This window comes from Grampus griseus (assembly GCF_964374135.1).
Source record: "Grampus griseus genome assembly, chromosome: 1".
Taxonomy (NCBI): Eukaryota; Metazoa; Chordata; class Mammalia; order Artiodactyla; family Delphinidae; genus Grampus; species Grampus griseus.
This window is the reverse complement of record NC_139017.1, coordinates 165661884-165684094: the sequence shown is the minus strand read 5'-3', so window position 1 is coordinate 165684094 and position 22211 is coordinate 165661884. Positions and strand designations below refer to the sequence as shown.

Genomic DNA, 22211 nt, shown 5'->3' with positions numbered 1-22211 from the left:
CCACCACGCATTGGTTCACGGTGAGTCTCCTTTCCCTCGCTGTGGTTCTCCTGGAGCCTAGGCAGGGGCACACCACAATGTACGCTTGGTGAGCAGTTGCCCAGGGGTCCAGAGAAGCATGGAGTGAGGTGGGGTGTGGAGAAGTACGATGAGGCTGGAAAACAAGACTGGGGACTTGATTTCCAGACAGATGTATTCAGTGCTTGGTTTTAACTGGACCCTAAAATTCAATATATAAATATCTAGCTCATGCCCTTATAAGGAAAAAGTATTTCTTTTGGGCAAGTGACTGGGCCTTGTTCGCTATCCCTTGGCATTCACCAGGGCCAGAGCTGTCGTCTGACTTCATAAAGCCGTCAGGCTGCCTTCGAACTATACTCCCCCACTCCAGAATGCCTTTCCGTCTGTGTTCACGAGTCCTCCCAGGGCCCCCCAGAGACAGGAGGCCAGGCTGGGTTGCGTATCCCCACTTGGAGGATAAGGAAACAGGATTGGGAGAGGTCAAGCACATGCCCGGGCTCATTCAGCTGGGAAGGGGCAGATGCAGGGTTCAGTCTGGCTGTGCAGAGTCCACGGTCCCCGACACAAACAAACAAGACAACATAGAGGTGGACGGGAGGGGGAGGGCGAGCCTTGGCAGCATCAGAGGGTCAGAGGAGAGCCTCTCTGAGAAGGTGGCGTGTGAGCTGAGATCCGAATGACAAGGCGGCGGCAGCCATGCAGACCTAGGTGCAGGCAGCATTTCAGCCACATGGGGCTTGTGCTAGGGGCTGGCCCCAGTACTCCGGGCCTCCCTCCAGGACTGCAGCGGACACACTGTCACCCCAAGCAAGCCCTGAAGAGCTGCACCTCTGCCTGGTCCCAGGGGTGGAGGGAAGGGTCTGGGCTTTGGAATCAGGCAAACAAACCTGGCTTTGAATCAAGCCTAGCTGCTCACCGGCACTTAGCCCCAGACAAGTCACTTAGCCTGCGTCCGATCGCATCCTCCTTATGGGCATTACCACCCCCTCTTTGCAGGTCACTGTGAGGCTTTGAGCTCATGTTCTCAAGGTACCTCACAGGCTGCCTGGGATGGCAGGCACTCAAAAAGCAGAGATCATTCTGTATTCACTCGAATCATACAATAGCACACATTTGGCAAGTGGTTTACTATTTTTACCAGACACCAAGTCCTGAACGATGAATCTCCCCAACCTCAGTGGGTTCTGTTATTCTCCTATCTTACAGGTAAGGAAAGCAAGGTGTTAAGAGTTAAATGACTTGCCCACCAGGCAAGTCACTGGCAGAGCCTGAATAATTACATCACTGCATACTCAGGGCCCAGCGTTGGCTGGAGCCAAGCCTCCTGCACAGGTAGGGCAAGCTGTGTACCTAGACCTGCCACACCACAGCCTGGCTGAGCAAATGCAGCCTTTGGGGCCACCCATACTGACTGACCAGTTAGGAAGATCCCCCGTCATCATGTCCTAGGGGGTCGTGTGGGAGAAAAAGGCATCAGTGCTGAACTTGACAAACTCCGCCCTCATCCAGCACGCCCCTTCCCAAGCTATGTGACCGGGCTGTCTAGGGAACCTTACTTCTCTGAGCCTTAGAGACCTCGCCTTCAAAATGGGCATGTTTCCATCATCTCAGCTTTGCAAGATGGTTGCCAAGTTAGTAACAATGTGGACAAAGCACTGGGCACAATAGATGGCAGCTAGACTTAGAAATGAAATCAGAAGGTATGTTAGTTTCCTGTTGCTACTACAACAAAATGCCACAAACTTAGCGACTTACAATGACACGAAGTTCTTACCTTACAGTTCCGTGGGTCGCAAGTCTAGTCTGGATCTCATCAGGCTAAAATCAAGTGTCAGCAGGGCTGTGTTCCCTGCTGGTGGCTCTAAGGGATGACCTGTTTCCTCGCTTACTGGGGTGTTTGCAGAATTCAACTCCATGTGTTTTTAGGATTGAGGTCTCCGATTCCTTGCCAGCTGTCAGCTGGGAGGTCCCCTAGCTCCCAGGGGCGTCTCTCCGGTCCTTGCACGAGGCCCCCCTGCATCTCAGAAGCAACAACAGGGCGTCGGGTCCCCCTCAAGCTCCCGCTCTCTCGTCTGACTCTCATCTGGGAAGGATTCTCCTCTTTTAAGATCTCAAGTGATTAGAGCGGGTCTACCTGGATAATCCGGGATAATCTCCCATCTCAAGGGCCATAACCTTAATCACATCTGCAAAGTCTCTTTTGCCATGTAAGATAACGTATTCACAGATTCCGGGATTAGGTCGTGACATCTTTGGGGGCCGTTATTCTGCCTATCACATGCACACGTAAGTCAGAGTACATCAGCATTCATCCAGTGCAAACACCTCCTTTTATAGAGAGCAAAACTGAGGCCCAGAGAGGTTCCTAAGTGGCTGCCCAAGATGGTACAGCAGGCCCTTGGCGGAGCTGGTCTCTAACACCCTCGCCAGGTGTCAGAGTCTCTGTCCGTGACACCACTCCACATGGCTTTCTCATGGAAAAATTTCCGACTTTCCAAAGCCCTTTCTGCCAGCCATGTTCTCCTCTGATCCTTTTGCCCTCCTGTGGAGCGGGCACACAGTGGCTGGTCTCTAGAACTGGCATGATCATGTACTCACCTACTTCTCTCCCTGGGGGTGGAGAGGATCAGAGAGAGATAGGACAAGAGGGCCCCCAGCGAGGCCCATGCCTGGGGAAAGGAAGAGAGAGGGGGAGGGCGCGTCCCTCCCTGGGCTGAAGGCTCTAAATGCCTCGTCCTCTTTCATCCTCCCAAGCGTTCTGCAGGGGAGGCACTGCCCGCCTAGACTATCATCTAAGGTTGGTTCAGCTTGCCTGTAACAGGAGGAAGAATAACAGATAGCCGCTGCCACAGTAATGCTGTTTAGCAATCAACCGCAAAAGCAATGGCGTAAAAGCAAGAAGCACTTATCTAGCTCGTGAGTCTCCTGGTTGGATGGGTCTTGGCGGGGAGCATTCATATGTTTGCGCTCCAGCTACTCTGGGTTCCTCAGCAGCTCTTCTCTTTGGATTTTGTCAGGGATCTATTGCATGTTTGGGGTTGAGTGCGGTGGGCTGGTCAGGAATGGCCCTGGTGGGGACAACTGGGGCAACAGCTCCGCTCCATGTATCTCATCCTCCAGCAGGTCGGCCTGGGCGTGTTCTTGTGGCCATGGCGGGGCACCTAGACGGCTGGCAGGTACATGCGAGGGCTTTTTCAAGCCTCTGCTTATATCGTATTTGCTTATATTCTGTTGGCCGGAGCATGTCACACGGCCAAGCCCAGAGCCAGGGTCAGAGGCTGATTACACAAATTACAGGGCAAAGGATATAGAGACAGAGAGGCAAGTAATACAACCAGTCTACCACAGTCGCTTAGACCAAATGGAGATTTATTTTTCTTACGTGTAAAGGATGTCAGAAGACAGGAATTAGGGCCACTCCATGGACTCAGTAGGGATCCACGCCCTGAGGGGGAACGAGGCACACAGAGGGAAGGCTACTTCCCCAGGTCTCAGCTGGTGAAGAGATTGGAAGCTCCCCCAGGGCTCGCTGGGGGCAGCAGGGCCCCCGATCACCTGCTCCCGCCGCAGAGCAGGCCCTGCCTGGCCAGCCTCCCCTAACCTCTGGACCACAAGCCTCTTTTGTGCTTGCTCCCTGGGGCTCCATCTCCTGGCAGGGGTCACGGGGCGCCACTGATCCCATCCCCCTGCCGGTGTGCCCGGCTGGTAATTGAAAATACCAGAATTCCCTAAAGACCAACTTACAGGGAAACCTGACACCTCAGGGTAGGCGGCGGGCAGCAGGAGGGATGGGAGAACATCCAGCTGTTCCCTTTTCTCCACCGTTAATCCCCCTGGATTCCAGGAGAAAGGCCAGCCCTCCTTGGCCCTCACTGGCCCGCCTTGATCATCTTCCCAGCAAATGCCTCCTCCTTGCCACACCCAGGGTTACGGGGCTTATGGGATCAGAGCCTGGGTTAGCTGCCTGTAACCCAAGCCTGCCAGCTAAGCCCGCCGAGCCCAGACCCCCATGGCTGTGGGGGACCTGCCTCCACCAACAGCTGAGCGCCCAGAGCCAGGGCAGCGGGTGGGTGGTGGGTGAGGGGAGTCAGCCAGAGCCGGACAGAGTTAGCTTTGCAGCAGCCTCTGAGGCCCACTGGTTTCAAGACCTCTGTGGTCAGCCTGCATCGGCCGCAGACAATGGAGGGGAGAGGAGATGCCGGACTTTGGTGGGCCTGGGTTCAAATCCCAGCTCCACTGCTTGGTAACTTTGGGCAAGTTACCTCATACTTCAGTGCCTCCGTTTCCTTACCTATAAAATGAGTATAACAGTAATACCAGCCTCTCAGGGTTGCTGTGAATGTTAAATGAGTTAATTGACGTAAAGCATTTGGAAAAGTGCCTGGTGTAGAGCGAACAAGGAATTGTTAGGTGTTAGCTGTGGGGCCTTCTCTTTTTTACTTTTTAAGGCATCATGGGGCATCCAGAGGTTGTCCAGATGACAAGCTTGCGTTTTAGTTAAGGAACAGGTTGCCTTTCCTTAGGCACAGAACCGCAGTCCTTCTGTGGCTCCCCAGTGCCTTTGCGACAAAGCAACTCCTCGGCCTGGAGGTCTGGCCCCTACCTGCCTTGGCAGCCCCATCCCTGTGCCTCTCCTGAAACTACTTGTACCACTGCGTCAAGACTCTGAGTCCGTGGGCCCCGGAGGAATACTCTAGCCTGGGCAGATGAGAGGGGCAGTCTCGGGCAGAAGCTGGGCTGGGAGAAGCAGCATGGTGGGTGGAAAATATACTAGACCAGGACTCAGCTGATCTAGGCTCTAGTCCCAGGCCCACCTCTACCTGCTGTGTGACCTTGGACAAGTTACTTCCCTCCTCTGGCCCTGAATCCACTACTCCTCAAAATAGGGGCCACAGGCCAGCAGCATCAGTATCACCTGGGAGATTGTTAGAACTACAAATTCTCAGACCCCATCCCAGACCAGCTGAACCAGAATCTCTGGGGGCGGGAGGAGGGGCCCAGTAATACGAGTTTTAACAAGGTCTCCTGGTTATCTCCTTACTTCCACTCAAGTCGGAAAAGTCCAGTAATCTATAGGGACACATGCTACCACTTTCACCTCCATTATTGGGAGGTGAAATTGCAGGGAGAGATGTGGAAGGAGCAGCTTCACCCCTGCTTGGGACTGGATCACCTTGGCCGAGTTCCAAAACGGAGGCTTGCGTCCAGGAGCTCCACACCAAGTCCAAGTCTCATGGTTTCTCCACTGCCTAGTATGGTGCCCAGCCTGGAGCAGGCACTCATTGGGCTGAAACAAATATGCCTTCTCCATTAGACTGTGCCCCCTGGAAGGCAGAGACCCTGCAAGGTTCCTCTCTTGAGCCCCAGCACCCAGCATCGTGCCAACATCACAGTGACTCTGAATTGAAATTTTTTTCCAGCTTTCTTGAGATATTATTGACATAGATCATATGCAAGTTTAAGGAGTACACTGTGATGTTTTGATACACATGTATATTGCAAAATGATTGCCTTAGTGAGGTTAGTTAACACCTCTATCCCTTCACATAATTACCTGCGTGTGTGTGTGTGTGTGTGTGTGTGTGTGTTGATAATATTTAAATCTACTCTCTTAACTTTCCAGTATATAATACAGTATTGTTAATTATAGTCACCCTGCTGTAAATAGGTCCCCAGAACTTATTCACCTTATAGCTGGGAGTTTTTACCCTTTGACCAACATCTCATTTCCTCCAACCCCCAGCCCTGGGTAGCATTCTACTCTATTGAAATAGTCTTAATAATATCTCCCTCCTGATGGTGCTGGGCGTCACACGTAAACCTTTGCCTGCATTTCTCCTTTCATCCTCACAGCGTCCTTGCCAGGTAAGGGTCCCCATTGGACAGGTATAGAAACTGAGGCTCAGAGAGGTTAAGAGAACTTGGTCAAGGTCACAGTATTGGGGAGTGGAGGAGTAGGGAGTTGCATGCAAGTCTCTCTGATTCCACCTCTGGGCTCCCAGCCACTAACCTAGACTGCCCTTCTGGGGGCTGGATTGGAATTTCCTTAGCTGAGTATTCTACAGTTCTCAGCAGGAAGCACTAGGTAAATGCACGTAGTAGCGGCGTAATGAGAATACTCCTCACCTATCCCTACGGGCTCAGTGCATGTCTGATGCTCCACAGACATGCAGTGGCAGCACGCGCCCCCCACGACATACATACCCCTCCCACCTTGGTGAGAGATCCCAGCATTCCAAGGAGCCCTGAAGATGACCTCATCCAGCCCCTCACACCAGAATTATCCTCAGACCCTTGGAGGCAGGGTCAGGGCATATCCCTCCTCAAATCCCTAGTGGCTGAGTTTAAAGCATCCTCACTGATTTTCCAGTGCATGTGAATGCGCGCACATGAGCGCACGTGCGCGCACACACACACACACACATACACACACACATACACACACACCCTGAGTGGTCACACTGCCCTGTGTTTTGTCTGAGGGGGGCTGAGAAGCTTAGGGGAGGCCTGGGGGCGGGGTGCTTCCTGGGCCAGCAGGAAGGGTAAGCCCCCAGCCAGGATCCCCCAGATTAGCCCAGATCTGGGAAACTCCAAAAGGGACCAATTTTGTTGTTTTCAACGGGCAGCTGACTACGACAGGCTGGAGAGAGGGACAGACAGCCCGGGCCTCACAGAGGAGCCAGGGCCGCCAGAAGTCCAGGAGAACAAGCTCTACACAATGGTGGCGCCAGAGGGAGGGGTGGGGCTGGGACTGGAGACAGGCTCAAGGAGGGAGGGGACAGAGAGTAGGACCAGCTCTGAGGGACAACAGGAAAAGAGCTGGGGCAGGATAGTTCAGCTTCAGGCATAGCTCAGCTCCTCACTAGCTGTGTGACCTTGGGGAAGTCACCACACCTCTCTGAGCCTCAGTTTCCTCTTCTGCAAATGGCAGCTATTTACCCCCATCCCACACTGTTGTTGAGAGGATCAAACAAAATGACGCAGGTCAGCTGCTCAGTGCACAGTGGCCAGTGCCTAGTGATACCCGTGAACACTCACAGCACTGACCACGTGCCAGGCACCGCACTGAGCACCTGAAACGCTTTCATTCATCTGTCCTCACAACAGCCCCCAAGGCACGTTACCATTAGGCTCACTTTACAGATGAGGAAACCAAGACACCAAGAGCTCTGACCACTCCTCCACAGGGATCTAGCAATTTCCTCATTAATTTCCGGTGAACGTTTACTTGGAACTGGGCTGACCGCATGGTAACCAGGGCTGCGCTGGTAGAGAGCCTGAGCCACCAGGTTCAAGGGCTAGCCCTCCACTGCCTTGCCGCATGAGCCTTGAGCAGGTCACTGAACAGCTCCAAGCCTCCGTGTCTCCATCTATAAACTGGGGATGTTAATAGCCCTCAGCTCGTAGGGCAGTTGTGAGAATTCTGTGTTACACCTGTGTTAATAGGTGTTGAGTACCTGGAACAGGGCTTGGCACAGAATAAGAGCTCAGTAAGTGTTAGGTCAGTGGCTTTTTCCTTGTTATTATTATACACATACACACAACCCTGAAAGCTCTTCAAGTGACTTCATGAAGCATGAGAATATGTTGCTTTGTCCAGCCACTTACTATCTATGTAGCTTCAGGCAAGTCCCTTTACTGTGATTCTCACTTTCTCCATCTGCAAAATGGGCTGAAGGAGGTCTGCTTCACAGGTTGTTGTGAGGATTAAATGGGTACATGTGTATTGAGGACATAGCCCAGTATTAGTAGGTGCTCAATAGGCAGTGGTTGGTGGGGCCCCTCCTTTGGATTGGGTCTTCTTGATACCGTGGCAGGGAACAAGGAAGACAGAGTCTCCTTGTTTGACTAAGGAGGAAACTGCTGGGAGCCGGGTCCCTGATCTTCCCAGGAGGCCCACTGCCCCTGGCAGGGCAAGGAGCCAAACTGAGGGACAGGCAGCCCTCCCTTGGGGGGGGGCGGTGGGGGGGGCGTGGCAGAAAGAACAGAGGCTCTTCAGGGACACCTAGGCCAGGGTCCAAGTCCTTCTTCTGGGTGCTGCCACCCCATCTGGGGTGTCTTGGGCCAATTTTCCACAGCTCCTTGGGGTGCTGGAGGGAAGCCTAGACCCTTTCGGCCCACGCTGGCCCCTGGGCTGATCCAACTCCAGGACAAGGGCTAACCAGGAAGGCCAGGCAGGGAACATTTGAGCTGCAAGATCACAGGGATCTTCCAGCTGTGCCCATTGTGCAGAGGAGGAACCAAGTCCAGAGAGGGGGGGTCACTTGCCCAAGGTTGCCCGGGCAATTAGTAGCAGGACAGAGAGCAGGGCCTGGGTCTTCTGACCAATAGACAGCTCCCTCCACGCTGGGGACAAAGGAACAGAGACAGAGCAGGAAACAGATGAGGTTCTCTAAGCACTAATCCTCCAGGATCCCCTACCGGTCCCTGATCCATGCTCATGTCAGTGTGGTCAGAGCCCCTAGAAAGCAGGATTTGGGTGGGAGGAGAAGGGTCAGCCTCAGCCTCCTTCAGGAATCACCGTGATGGTCAAGACAGGGCATCCGCTTGTCACGGACCTGCCCAGGAGCCAGGAGAGACTGCAGGAGGTGCCCTGGTGAGTCCTCAGCCCCTCCTGGGACCAGTCACACAATAGGGAAGGACCGGGTCAGAACTCATGGACAAACCCTTCTCTGGAGAGTGGCAGACCTGGGTTCCAATGCCAGCTCCCCCACCGACAGGCTGTGTCATCTCAGGAAGCCTTGTGCTTCTCTAAGCTTCGGGGTCTGCACCTGTCGATGGGGCTAATACTGCCCCCTCACTGACAGTCAGCTCAGGACACACACGTGTGAAGGGCCCAGGGCCATGGCTAGTACGTTGTGGGTGCTTTGTGCTTTGCGCAGGCAAAAAGCACAGGCATGGGTGCTCTGTGAAAGAAGGAATCAAGGAAGGGGCAGCAAGCTTGAACTCACTGTGACCTTGGGCAGCTCACAACCCCCTCTGGACCTCAGTTTCCACACCTGTAAAATGAGGGGATGGGACTAAATTATTTCTAAGGGTCCTTCTAGCACTAAACACAGCCTCCCCTGACATTTTTTTTTTTTTTTTTTTAATTTTTGGCTGTGTTGGGTCTTCGTTGCTGCGTGCGGGCTTTCTCTAGTTGCGGTGAGCGGACGCTACTCTTCGACGCGGTGTGCAGGCTTCTCATTGCAGTGGCTTCTCTTGTCGCACAGCACGAGATCTAGGCACACGGGCTTCAGTAGTTGTGGCATGTGGGCTCAGTAGCTGTGGCTCACAGGCTCTAGAACGCAGGGTCGGTAGTTGTGGCGCATGGGCTTAGTTGCTCCTCGGCACGTGGGATCTTCCCAGACCAGGGCTCGAACCCGTGTCCCTTACATTGGCAGGTGGATTCTTAACCACTGCGCCACCAGGGAAGTCCCTCCTCTGACATCTTGTCTCCTACACCTAACCACCCTCCATGAGGGCACTAGCAACGCTGCTGGGAGGGATGGGTGAAATTCCGTAACATGCAATTAACCATTTTAACGTGTACAGTTCCGTGGCATTTCGTACATTCACAGTGTTGGGCAATTACCACCTCTATCCAGTGCCAAATCATTTTCATCACCCCAAGGAAAACCCCGTACCCAGCATTCCCCATGCTCCCTCCTCCAGCCCCTGGCAACCACCAATCTGCTTACTGTCTCTATCACCTTACCTATTCTGAATATTTCATATAAATGGGACCAGACCATATGTGACCATACCGTTTGCATCTGCCTTTCACTTAGCATGTATTTGAGCTTTATCCTCGTTGTAGTGTACTTCATTAGTACTTCATTCTCTTTTATGCCTAAATAATATTCTGTTATATATGTATACCACAATTTGTTTATCCATTCATCTGTTGATAGACATTTGGGTTGTTCCCACCTTTTAGCTGTTGTGAATAGTACTGCTATAAATATTCATACACAAATATTTGCTTGAGTACCTGTTTTCAGTTCTTTGGGGTATATGATTAGGGGTGGAATGGCTGGATCATATGGTAATTCTATGTTTCACTTTTTAAGGAACCACCAAACTGTCTTCCATGGTAGCTATGGATTTATTTTTATATATTTATTTTTCGCAGTCCTTTTTATTCACTGCAGTATCCCTGCACATAGGAGGCACTCAGTGCACATCTGTTGAAGGAATGAATGAATCTCCCACCGTCTCTGCTTCCCTGTCCCAGAGCCCCGTCCCCTTGTCTAGGGTCTGTATGTCCCCTGCTTCAGTAGACTGTAACCTCCAAGAGAGAAAACATTTCGTCCAACCCACTTGGGGCCGGACCAGAGAAGGGGCCCAATGCATCTGTCTTGAGTTGATGCGGCTGAGCTTCCCCAGGGATGGCTGGAGCTGTCGGTGTCTGTAATCTGAAGGTGCCTCATGAGAGCAGCACCTGTGGCCCTGCACCCTGTCGGCTCCCCAGGCTGGCTGTGTGGCCTAAGCCAGACGCCTTCCCCTCTGTGGTCCCACAGCTCTCTGTCTGGGCACCTTTGAGGCTGGGCCAGAAACTGCACCCTCTCATGCCCACCCCTGACACCTGACCTCTGACCTGTCTTCCAGCTCCATCGGCCGTGTCCATCATGCACCAGGTGAGCCGCACCGTGGACAGCATTACCCTGTCGTGGTCCCAGCCCGACCAGCCCAATGGCGTCATCCTGGATTACGAGCTGCAGTACTATGAGAAGGTACCTGTGCTCCTGGGCGCTCTCCCCACTCCCACCTCCCGCAGGGCCCCCTTCCAGGCTGGTGCTGGGGTTCTGCCATCCCGAAAGACTAGGCAGTCTGGTGAAGCAGAAAGAGCACTGGCCTCAGCTCCACTCCTGCCCAGCTGTGAGACCTCAGGCAGTTGCCTTGACCTCTCTGAGTCCTGCTTTTCTGGTCTAGGGGATCAGGCCACAATCTCAGTGAAATGCAGTGGTCACAGCCCTTTCCCCACCAAGACCCCTTTCATCTTGACTTTGATGGGCCTGATGTTCTGAAAAAACTGGTTTTCCCAAAAGCTGCATTTCTTAAGTAATAATTAGTCATTTACCCATTCTGAAGCAGAGATTTGAAACTGCTCAAGAGAGCTTCTGACAGGGTGAGAGGGTGGAGCTTCCTCCCCATGTTGCTCTGATTCCAGCTAAAACACTTGTTTTTGTTTGCCTGAGTGCCCTTTGTATGTATGGGGAGAGAGTGATTTCTCTTTGAGCTTTTAAATCAGACCTTTATTACTCCCTCAGGGACCTAGGGTTGGAAGCCACTGGTGTAGAAGAAGGAGCATTGGACGAGGAATGAGAAGCTGTAGGTTCAAATCCCAGCTCCATCCATAACCAGCTGTGTGACCTTGGGCGGGCATCTTTCTCTCTCTGAGCCTCAGTTTCCCCCTGTGTCAAATACAAATGAGACCACCTCTCTCGTGTGGCGGCTGTGAAGGTTAGGGAGAAAAGGCAGGTGTAGTGCCCAGCATTGCCTGGCCCTCAGCAGAGACAAGTGTGCCTTCCCTTCCTCCCTCTTCTGCGCTGCCTGCTTCTCGGTGGGCAAGAGCTACATGATGTAAGGCCAGGTGAGCTCAGCACATCTGAATGTGGGGTCTGCACAGTACAGAGTCAGCAGGGACAGAGCAGCTGGACATCAGAGGCCCAGAAAACTCTCTCTTTGGGATGATGACGTTTTTAACTGCTCCCCGAGGCACCCAATAGCCACAGAGACTGTCCCTGGGAAAGGGATCACTGGGCTCCCATTTAGACTAGGTTGTAAATGACTACAGGAAGTACATTAGTTGAGGGTAAGCCCACTGGGAAATAGAAAAGGATGGAAAAGCTTTCCCTAATGACCAAGAGGAAGAGAGGGGGAGTCATTTGCAGCCAGCCCTGCTGGGGCCCGCGTTCTGAGGCCCAGCCCAGCCCTCCCACTCTATTAACCCCTGGGTCGGCCAAACTCTGGTGAGTCTCAGAGGTTCAGCAAACACCTGTCCAGCCTCACCCGGCTGGTTTGTGATTGCATCCTTGCTCATCCCCTCGTCTAAGCAGTGCACTCCGAGAGACCGGGAACCACATCTGTCCAGTACACCACCTGCTCCCAGCGCCCTGGGCCTGGCACCAAGGAGACACTTGCTAAGCATTGGCTGAATAAATGAGTGAGTGGATCCCTTCCCGTGGCCTCGGTAGAGAGTGGAGACCTTGCCTTACCTCCGCTGTGTCCCTCGCCTGGCACACAGTAGGTGCTTGAGGTGTTGTTGGACAGCCTGAGCTGGGATGAGGTGAGGGAAGCAACTCCACCCTCGCTGGGCCCTGGAGAGCCTTAAAGTAGCTGGGCACCCAGGGTAGCTGGACCAGCTGCTCCCAGGCCCAGGAAGCCCCAGCCTTTGCAGAGCATTTCCACCCCCTCTGGCAGGGACAGTTTAGCAGCTCAGAATTAAAAAAAAAAAAAAAAAAAAAACTAATTAAGAAGCTTTATGATTAAATGAAACTGAAAGCATTTGTCCCCAAAGATTGGAACGGAAATGAGAAATCCCGGCGCGGGTCCTGCCTACGACCCATTTCCTACCGAGAAGGGAGGGGCTGGGGAGGTTGTCGGAGGTGTGAACCAGGAGGCAGCACTGTCCTACTTTCCGCCGCTACCTGGGCATCCCCAGGCCCCTGCCAGGGGTGGCAGGACCAGCAGGCCCTGCAGCAGCCATAGTTATCACCTGCTCACATTTCCTGAGTGCCCACTATGGGCTGAGCACATCACCTCTGTTACCTCATTCATCCTCGCAGCAGTGCTATTCATCTCACTGGACAGGAGGGGAAACTGAGGCACAGGGAAGTTGTGTAACTTGTCCAAGAGCACCCAGCTGCTAAGTGGAAGACTTCACCTGGCCCTCCTGCCTCCCAGTTTTCTCCCAGGGATATTCTGGGATGACTGTTAAGAGGTGGACAGGAACAGGCCCTGATGGAGAATTGTAGGCACAAATGGCAAGAGAGGGGCAGACATGAGGTACAGCTCTGAAGAGACGTGGCCTTACTTCTGTCAACGCCTCCTCCCAGGGCCTGGGTGCAGAAAGAGACAGCTTGGCTCTGCAAGTGGGCAGATGGACTCTGGTTTGTTCAACATTCACTGTCACCAGCTTTGGGCTGGGCTGCTGGATGCCAGGAATACTCAGAGTAACCAGACATGCCTGAAGGCCTCAGGGATTTCACAGTCCAAGGGAAAAGACAGGTTCAGACACAAATAGCCATTAGACAAGATGTGCTACAGGCCACAGAAGGGCCAGCAAAGGTTTCATGGGGCCACCATAATCCTGGCATGGATGAGAGGAAATCTTCATTTAGGTTACATTTGAGCCGAGCCTTGAAAGATGCTAGGAGTTAACCAGACAGACAAGTGATGAGAGCAGGGTCATTCCAGATGGCAAGAACAGCATGTGCAAAGGCCCTGGGGCAGGAGTGTGCTAGCTGCATTCAGGGAACAAAGAAGGCGAGAGTGGCAGGAACGACCAGAACAAGGGAGGGATTGGTAGGGGAGGGAGGCAGGGTGGGGTTGTGGTGGGACTTCCAGGCCGTTAGAGTCTGGATTCAATTTAATGGAGTATGATAGGAAGCCATCAGGAGATTCTGGAAGGATGTGATCTGACTCCTATTACTTTTAAGATTCCTGCTACTTGCCATGTGGAGAATAGACTGCAAGGGGGTCCCAGGGACACCGTAGACCCAGCACAGGGCTCTTATGGGACGCCAAGAGAGAAATGATGGTGACATGGAGTTGGAGGGCTGGCAGCAGAGATGGTGAGAAGCTGACAAATTCAGCCAATATTTTGGAACTCAGGGGACCAGGGAGATGTGAAAGATGACTCCCAGTGGATGGTGGTGCCTTTTCCCGGGGGCACATGTGAGTTTGTGATTTGCAGAGGTAGGTGCAGTGCTTGCCAGGGGTAGGGAGATGGTAGCCAGGAACAGACAAGAGAGGGTGCAGAGGAAACACAGAAGTGGAAGGATAGGATCCAGGAGAAAGGCAGGATTTAAGGAGAGAAAGAAAAAGTTGTTGATGAAAGTGTCGGGGAAGACACCAGCAGAGGGTGAGCAGGAGAGCCAGATGTGGCTTCTATCCCTGATCTCTGACATCCCAGCCACCACCTCTACTTTTCTGAGTCAGCCCCACCCTTGGGGAGGCAGAGCCGGGCTGCTCGTGGTGAGATTTGTTTCTGGTAAGTCCACAGCCAGCTCTTACCCAACACTCCAGCATCCTCCTGGTGCCTGCAGTTGATTTCTTTAATGAATGCTCCAGACCCTCCCAGGTAGGGAGGTTAGGAACTGAGCCCTGCAGTCCCCTGTGGGCCCCACCCCCCATCATGCTTCCCACTCCTCCTTTCCTTCTTTAGAAAGGGCTCTTTTGGAGCAGCCTCTCCGTTTGGCCTTTCCCCAGCTCCGCTGGGATTTCCCAGCCTGCCTGGAGCCCGGAGCTGACAACCACGTTGCTGGAAGGTTTCTGGATGCCGTTGACGAATGGTGTTAGCCAGACCATGGTTGGCCGTTTCCATTGGTTCTGGCATCCCAGGGGAGGTGGCCTCCTTTGGCAGCTGCCCTGAAGCACACAGGTTCACGCTCCCTTTGGCTCCCCAAGAGCTCAAGAAGAGTCATTTGTGAGGCGGATGGGCCCTCGTAGGCCACATCGATTTATGTGTTTATTCAACAGAAACTTCTACTTGGCAGAAGTGTAGGGAAAGGATATTCCAGACAGAAGAGACAATGGTTGGGGGAGCAAGGAGTGAACTATGAAAGTCCAGGCTGCATTCAGGTTGTTGCCCAGTGTACATGGAGTTGTATCTACACGGAGAGGTTTGTCACTCATTCATTCACTTTTGCAGTCACTCATTCATTTAATGACGGTTGGTGAAGGCCTACTCTATCACGTGTTGATGATAACAGTGATGGTGGTAGCCTACATTTACTAAGTTTTTAGGTGTCCTAGAGACGATGGTAAAAACTTTCCCCTTGGGTTTCCCTGGTGGTGCAGTGGTTGAGAGTCTGCCTGCCGATGCTGGGGACATGGGTTCGTGCTCCGGTCCGGGAAGATCCCATGAGCCATGGCCGCTGAGCCTGCGCGTCCGGAGCCTGTGCTCCGCAGCGGGAGAGGCCACAGCAGTGAGAGCCCCGCGTACCGCAAAAAAAAAAAAAGAAGCTTTCCCCTTTTTTTCCTATTAAATCTCCACAATCACCCTGTATGGTACATAGTGGTGTTATACCACTTTAGCGATGAGAGCACCGAGGCTGAGAGGGCTTAAGAAATGCAGCCAGTGCCTCATTGGTCCATTGGGTAAGGATCTAAACTGAGCACTAGTGGATTTCGTACTAAATTTCTTCCCATAATCTGTTGGTGCTTAACCTTTATGCAGATAATGGGACTTCAAAGAGAGGGGAGAGGGAAGAGAATTGATGGCTCTTGAGCACCTCCAATGTGCCAGGCACTACCTGATCAGATTTTATCTTCACAACAACCCTGAAAAGTTGGCATTTATTGCTCCATTTTCCGGAATAGAAAACGAGCTCAGGGAAGTGAAGGGTCTTTCCCAAGGTCACAGTGCAAAGAAGTGGAAGAACTGGCCTTTGAAATGACTTTCAATCCCATGCTCAGTCCTGTACCTAGCTTTAGAGAAGGGATCCACTCAGGTTAGTGCCTAAATTTCCCGAGGCACCTATGCCACCAACAGTTTCCTCCCATCTCCTCATTACAATCAGAAACTTTCAACTTCCAGCCTCTAAGCGGGCAGCCACCGTCTGCAGAATCCAATCCCCCTTTTCAAGCCTGAGCCCATCCCGTGCTGGACAGCGGCACCTAGTGGCCAACTATGGGACTGCATCCCAGGTTCATAGAATGAATAGTTTAACATTCACTCATTCATTCATTATGTCAGTAGTTAGTGAGCACATACTACGTGCCCAGCCTGGGGGTACCAGAGATGAACCAGACAAGGTCCCTGCCCCAGGGAACCCACAGGCTTAGAGAAGACACATTTATATCAGAACAGTGGGTGGGAGAGGAGACAATGGACCTGCAGTCTCTGGCTGGGACATCTGGGAAGTCTCCCCAGCCGAGGCGATACTTGTGCTGAGTCTTGAATGATAAGTAGGGAACTGCCAGGCAAATGAGTAAAGAGTATTTCAGACAGGGGCAACAGCACTTGCAAAGGCTCAGAGTGTCCAGGGAAGGTCGGATTGCCAAATAAAATGTAGGACACCAGGTTATATTTGAATTTTTTAAAATATATTTTTAGTATAAGTATGTCTCAAAGAGTACACGGGACATACTTATACTAAAAAATTATTCATTGTTGAGCAGAAATTCAGATTTAGCTGAGCATTCTGTTTTGTTTTGTTTTTTCTAAATCTGGCAGTCCTACTAGGGAAAGGGGAAGTAGTTGCATATAGCTGGAGCCTGGAGGACCCTGGGGATGTGGCAGGAGAGATTGGCAAAAGGCAAGTCATGGAGAGTCTGGAATGCCAGGCTAAGGAGTACAGCCTTCGCCCTGTGGCCGTTGGCAAAGGACTTTGCATGCAGGCCCCTGTGCTTGGTACAGGGGAACGAAACACAGCCCCTTCCCTCCGGAGTTTACAATCAAGGGAGTGAGATGAGCATGGGCCTAAGGTGACGGGACATAGCCGAAACCAGACAGCAAGTACTCCAGGGCTCAGAGGAGGGGAGGCACATCTGGTGAGGAAGTCAAGGAGGCTTCCTGGAGGAGTAGGCAGGTGATCTGGCTCAGGAGAAGAGACTGCCTATCCGCTACTGCCCCCACATCCCAATCTCTTTCTCACCTCCTTGCCTTTGCACCTGCTGCTCCTTCCCAGCAACGCCCTCCCGCTTCTTTGCCTGCGTGACTTCTATTTGTTCTTTAAGATTCCGTTCCAGTTGCCCCCAGTCTCCAGGGAGATTTCCTTGACATCATCTGATATCCCCCAGCCAGGCCAGGTCACATGCCCCTGGGCTCACTGCGCTTACCCTACCCGTGTAAGCATTTCATACATATTAATTCATTTCATTCTCTGAACGCTTTGAGGTAGCTATTATTATTATTATCCCCATTTTACAGGTGAGGAAAAGGAGGCAGAGAGAAGTTAAGGAACTTGCCCAAGGTCACAAAGGTAGCAAATAATAGAGTCAGGATTTGAACCGAGAAAGTCTGGCTCCAGTTCCCTTTAACCTATACACTATAATAACATTGTAATTACATTATTACAGTGTAGTTGTGTAATTACATAATAGGATTGTAGTTACAATTATTATCTGTAATAACATTGCTCACACTGAATTTAATTGTTTCATGAGAGTTTTCAAGGGCTCTGCGTACCCGGCCACGTACAGGATTAACATGTACAATCAGGTGTGCATTTTTCTACATAAGGGTTCATAGCTTTTCATCGGTTTCTCAAAGGGGTTCATGATCCTCAAAGGGTTAAGACCTCCCCACAATTTGCTTTGCTGAACTGAGCTCTCCAAGGAGGCCAGGGTCTCTGCTTTACCTCCTGTGAGTCCCTAGTGCCCAACCCAGGGCCTAGTGCAAAGAGGGTATTTGGGGAGGGTTTGCTGGGTAGCTGACAGACACCTGAACAAGCATCATGTAGGCTGGTAAACATCTGCATCAACTCAAGCACTTTTCCACTCCCACTGCAGCAGCTGGATCTTTGTCCTGTCCCAGACACCTCAGGTCACCCTGGACAGTGATCAGGTCAGAATTGGCATTCTCCTCTCTCAAAGGAGGGAACATCAGGTCCTGGGTATCCAAACCCATGGGTATTAGAGGCGGCTTCATGCAGGAGACTTAGTTTGAGTCCCAAAGCAGCCACCAACTGATGTATGTGACCTTGAGCATCATTTTCCCTTTCTGGGCCTTAATTCCTGCCTCACTCAAATGTGCTGAGGCTGAAAGGGGGTCTGTCCACTTAATCCGTAGAGGCATGAGGCAGGAAGAGGGATGCAGAAGTGAATAAGTTGGGCCCTCTCCCTGCTGTCTCTAAGAACCCACAGTCTAGTCTTCAGGGTCTGCATACAGTGGCCACTGAGCATATGTGTATTAGTCAGCTGTTATTGAGATGATGCTGCAGAACAAACAATTCCAACAATCCAGTGGCTTACAACAACAAGTGGCTATTTTTCTTGCTCATAGGTTTTTGTCTGTGGGTCAACTGAGGTGGTGCTGTTTCAGCCTAGGAGTTAGGTCAAGGTCTTCTTCACAAGTTTCTCCTTCTGGAACCAGCTGTTACCCAGGTTAAGCCTCACCATGGCAGATGGCAGAAGCATAAGAGACCAGGTCAAATCAACAAGCACATGTAAAGCCTCTACTTGCATTACGTCCTTTAGAATATTCCAACAGCCAAACCAAGTCACATGAACAAATTCAGCATCCGTGAGGCAAAGAAATATGCTCTGCCTTCTTTTGTGGGAAGTGTTGCAAATCATACGCAAAAGGTTTGGGTATGTGATTCTGTTACAGGAAAGGAGTGAAGAATTTGGAACCACAGATGTTTGTCCAGTAGCCAGACCTGCCCCAAGTGGCAGGAGTGGATGGTGGACTCTGGGCTACAACCTCACTAACTGTTTTCTTTGTTCCTCGGCAGGAGCTGAGTGAGTACAACGCCACAGCCATAAAAAGCCCCACCAACACGGTCACTGTGCAGGGCCTCAAAGCCGGCGCCATCTATGTCTTCCAGGTGCGGGCACGCACCGTGGCGGGCTACGGGCGCTACAGTGGCAAGATGTACTTCCAGACCATGACAGAAGGTAAGCAGGGTGCAGAGGGCAGGAGAAGGGTGTTGACTCTACAAACAGAACAAGGACCACCTCCTACAAAGTGCCTTTGTGCAAATTAGAAAAGGCACCCCCTCTTCTAGATGTCAATTCTTCCTCCCTCCCGGGTGAGAACCTTTGTGCACTGTACAAACCGCACAGCCACATATAGAGGACTGTTTCTGTGGCCCGGAAAAGATATGAGCTCCTCCATTACCATCATGTCCTTTCCCAGGACCGTTGGGAGCTCAGCCCCAATTTGCAAAGCCACTCTGAGCAAGCCAGTTCCATTCCCTGGGCCAGTTTCTTCTCATCGATGAAATGAAAGTATCATATTCCATCTGAGAGAGCAAACATTTTATCCATACATTGCTCCAGTGACTTGCGGTTGGTTTGAGAAGAATTCTGAAGCCACATCTGAGCTCAGCAGGGAGAAGTGCAGGGATGGATTAGTAATGTCTTCCCTGGGCAAGAGAATGGAAGGTTGTAGCCCGTGTGCTTTGTGTCTCCAAGTTTGGGACCACATGGTCTCTAAGCACCCTTCCTGCTCTAATAATCTTTGAGAAGCAGCACAGTTATGGAATGCAGACTCTAATGCCTGACAGTGCTAATTCAGCTCTAGCTGTGTGGTCCTGAGTAACTCACCTTACCACTCGGAGCCTCAATTTTCTGATCTATAAATGGGGATGATAACAACTAACTCATTATCATTATCATCATCAAACTAGGGTCAGGATGGGGGATAAAGGTACAGGCCGTAGCACAGTGTTGGCACTACATCTCACATACTTAGTGCTCACCAGATAGTAGTTAAGGTCATAGTTGTCATTGCTGTGAGTCTGGGGGCCGTTTCCCCAACCAGCCAAACTCCAGAGCAGAATACTTATGACCAGACTTCAGTATCCCTTCTTAGCATCTGCTTCAACCACTGGGCATGGGCCTCAGCCTTTGCCTGGTTGAACATTTCAGAGGCTCCTGGACCCCTGAATTCTTTTCACAAAGTCTTATCACAAAAGTCCTCCCTTATAGCTCCACCATCTCTTCTAGTATTCACCTCCTCTGGAAAATCCCCCTTCCTCATGGCCAGCGTTTTTCACCTCTCTAGGTCCTCTTGCATGTTGGATGAGGGTCACTGACCTGGGGATTGGGGAACTGTCTCAAGATCTTTCTTTGTTAATTCAACAAATATGTGTTGGTTTTAAGGACCCACAAATGACCTAGTCCCTGACTTCAATAAGTTCCTGTCCGGTCATGGAGGCAATGAGAAGTAGTAATAATAAAATTTTAAACAATGAAGATGTTGATGACATTGAGAGTGCACCGAATGGTTTCCAAGAGCCAGGGCCAATGCTGGGCACATTTTACACATTATCTCACTTAAGCCCATGGCCTTGGATCAAACAGACCTGGGTTCAGATGCTGGCGCTGGCCACTTTCTAACTGTGTGACCTTAAGCAAATCACAATTTTGCTAAGCCTTAGTCTCCTGATCTGTTAAATGGGATAATTATAGGCAGTACATCATAGGACTATTCTGAGAATTACACAAGATGCATAACATACTTAACCATGACAGACACTTAAAACACTTAAGAACAATAGTAGTTAATATTTACTGAGTGCTCACTATGTGCTACAAGTTATGCTAAGTCCTTTACACAAAAATTCCATGAAATGGGAATTATTCTTCTCACTTTACGTATGAGGAAACTGAGCCATAGAGAGGTAAGTCACTTTACCAGAGATCACACAGATAGTAAGTGGCACCATTGGGACTCAAACCCAAGGAGTTCAGCTTCAGAGTCTGTGCTTTTTTTTTTTTTTTTTTTTTGCGATACGCCGGCCTCTCACTGTTGTGGCCTCTCCCGTTGCAGAGCACAGGCTCCGGATGCGCAGGCTCAGCGGCCATGGCTCACGGGCCCAGGCGCTCTGTGGCATGTGGGATCTTCCCGGACCGGGGCACGAACCCGTGTCCCCTGTATTGGCAGGCGGACTCTCAACCACTGCGCCACCAGGGAAGCCCGAGTCTGTGCTTTTAACTGCCTCTGTATATGTGTCAGATAATTATTATTATTGATTTTCATATCAAATTGAGATGCAGGCATTATTATGCCCATTTTATAGATGAGAAATTGAGAGCTGGAGCAGTTCACGGACTTGTCCAAGGTTACTTGTGAGGGAGTGACGGCCAGTTCTCCACCCGAGCATGACAGCTGCTCTGCCAGGAGCGGAACAGACCTGGGATCCAAGGAGACCCAGTGTGGTGGGGATGCAGGGGGTCATGACCCCCAGAGCCAGGCTGAGAACACTGTGCTGTGCTTTCTCCCCAGCCGAGTACCAGACAAGCATCCAGGAGAAGCTGCCCCTCATCATCGGCTCCTCGGCGGCTGGCCTGGTCTTCCTCATCGCTGTGGTTGTGATCGCCATCGTGTGTAACAGGTGGGTCGTGTCCCCCGGCCTGGTCCAGGCCTGGCTGTCCAAGACGGCTGTCCGCCCATTCTGCCATTCCTGAACAGTGTCTGTGAACAGAGGGAACAGGAGGGGCTCGGGTGGCCTGGAGACCCACAAGTGGCCTCCCACTGCCTAAATGGCCACGGTTGGCAGTCCATCCCTTTGAGTCAAGCATTGCCCTGGACAAGTCCGCTATTCGAGGAGGTGGCACATTGAGACACTAATACTCCAGCATGAAGGGACGTCTCAGAACAGTGGGTGGGAAAGACTGCAGGATGCCGGGAGCCAGGGATGGTGGAGAGGGAGTACCAATCACCCTACTTTCTGCTCTAGTAGAGGCCCCTTCATGAATAGGGCCATAAGCAGACTGAGGAACTCGGGTAAGCCCCCCTGGCTGAGGTGGCTGGAAGGAAGGGGAGAGGACACAGACAGGAAGAGGTGCAGGAAAGGGCATCCCAAGTGGCTGGCACAGCACAGGCAAAGGCAGGCGATGGGACCGGTTCCTGGACTTCTGCTGGGCTTAATGCAAAGACTCTCCCTTCTTCCTTAGAGCTCCCCACTTAAGAACAGACTAGGTCATAAGGTCAGATGGACAGAAGCCCCTGAGTTTCTGGGGCCAGGGGCCATGGCCAGAGATGACTTTGCTCTTTGAAAGGGGCTCAGCTGGTGAGGGGACAGGGGAAATCGTGAGCCTGGACTTGAAGGAGGAGAGGTGGCAAGAGCTGAGTGGGACCAGGGTGGGTGAGGCTGCTCGGCCAGGGGCCAGCAGGGCGTCCTCTGGCAAGGGGGTGGTTTCAAGGGCCTGCCCACCCTCTCCCTATCACCTACTGTGGCTCCCAGCTCCCCGGGTGCCTCCAGGTGGCTCCAGCCCTTTGCTCTTGTTCCAGAAGACGGGGGTTTGAGCGCGCTGACTCGGAGTACACGGACAAGCTGCAACACTACACCAGTGGCCACAGTATGTATACC

The 22211-nt window shown here is 51.9% G+C and overlaps 1 protein-coding gene across 4 annotated transcripts in view; it reads left to right on the top strand.

Moving 5' to 3' along the window:
- Window positions 1-22211, top strand: part of EPHB2 (EPH receptor B2) — a gene marked incomplete at its 5' end in the record, with an annotated part of 186390 nt that overhangs the window by 149323 nt on the left and 14856 nt on the right. For 2 of the 4 annotated variants that reach the window (XM_082654407.1, XM_082654408.1), the window contains 4 exons: window positions 10612-10736; window positions 18627-18789; window positions 21125-21233; window positions 22136-22200. In XM_082654407.1, coding sequence (XP_082510533.1) covers window positions 10612-10736; window positions 18627-18789; window positions 21125-21233; window positions 22136-22200 — 462 coding nt within the window. Of the gene's footprint in view, window positions 1-10611; window positions 10737-18626; window positions 18790-21124; window positions 21234-22132; window positions 22201-22211 lie in introns of all 4 variants that reach the window. The other 2 variants (XM_082654409.1, XM_082654410.1) reach the window with 2 other exon arrangements.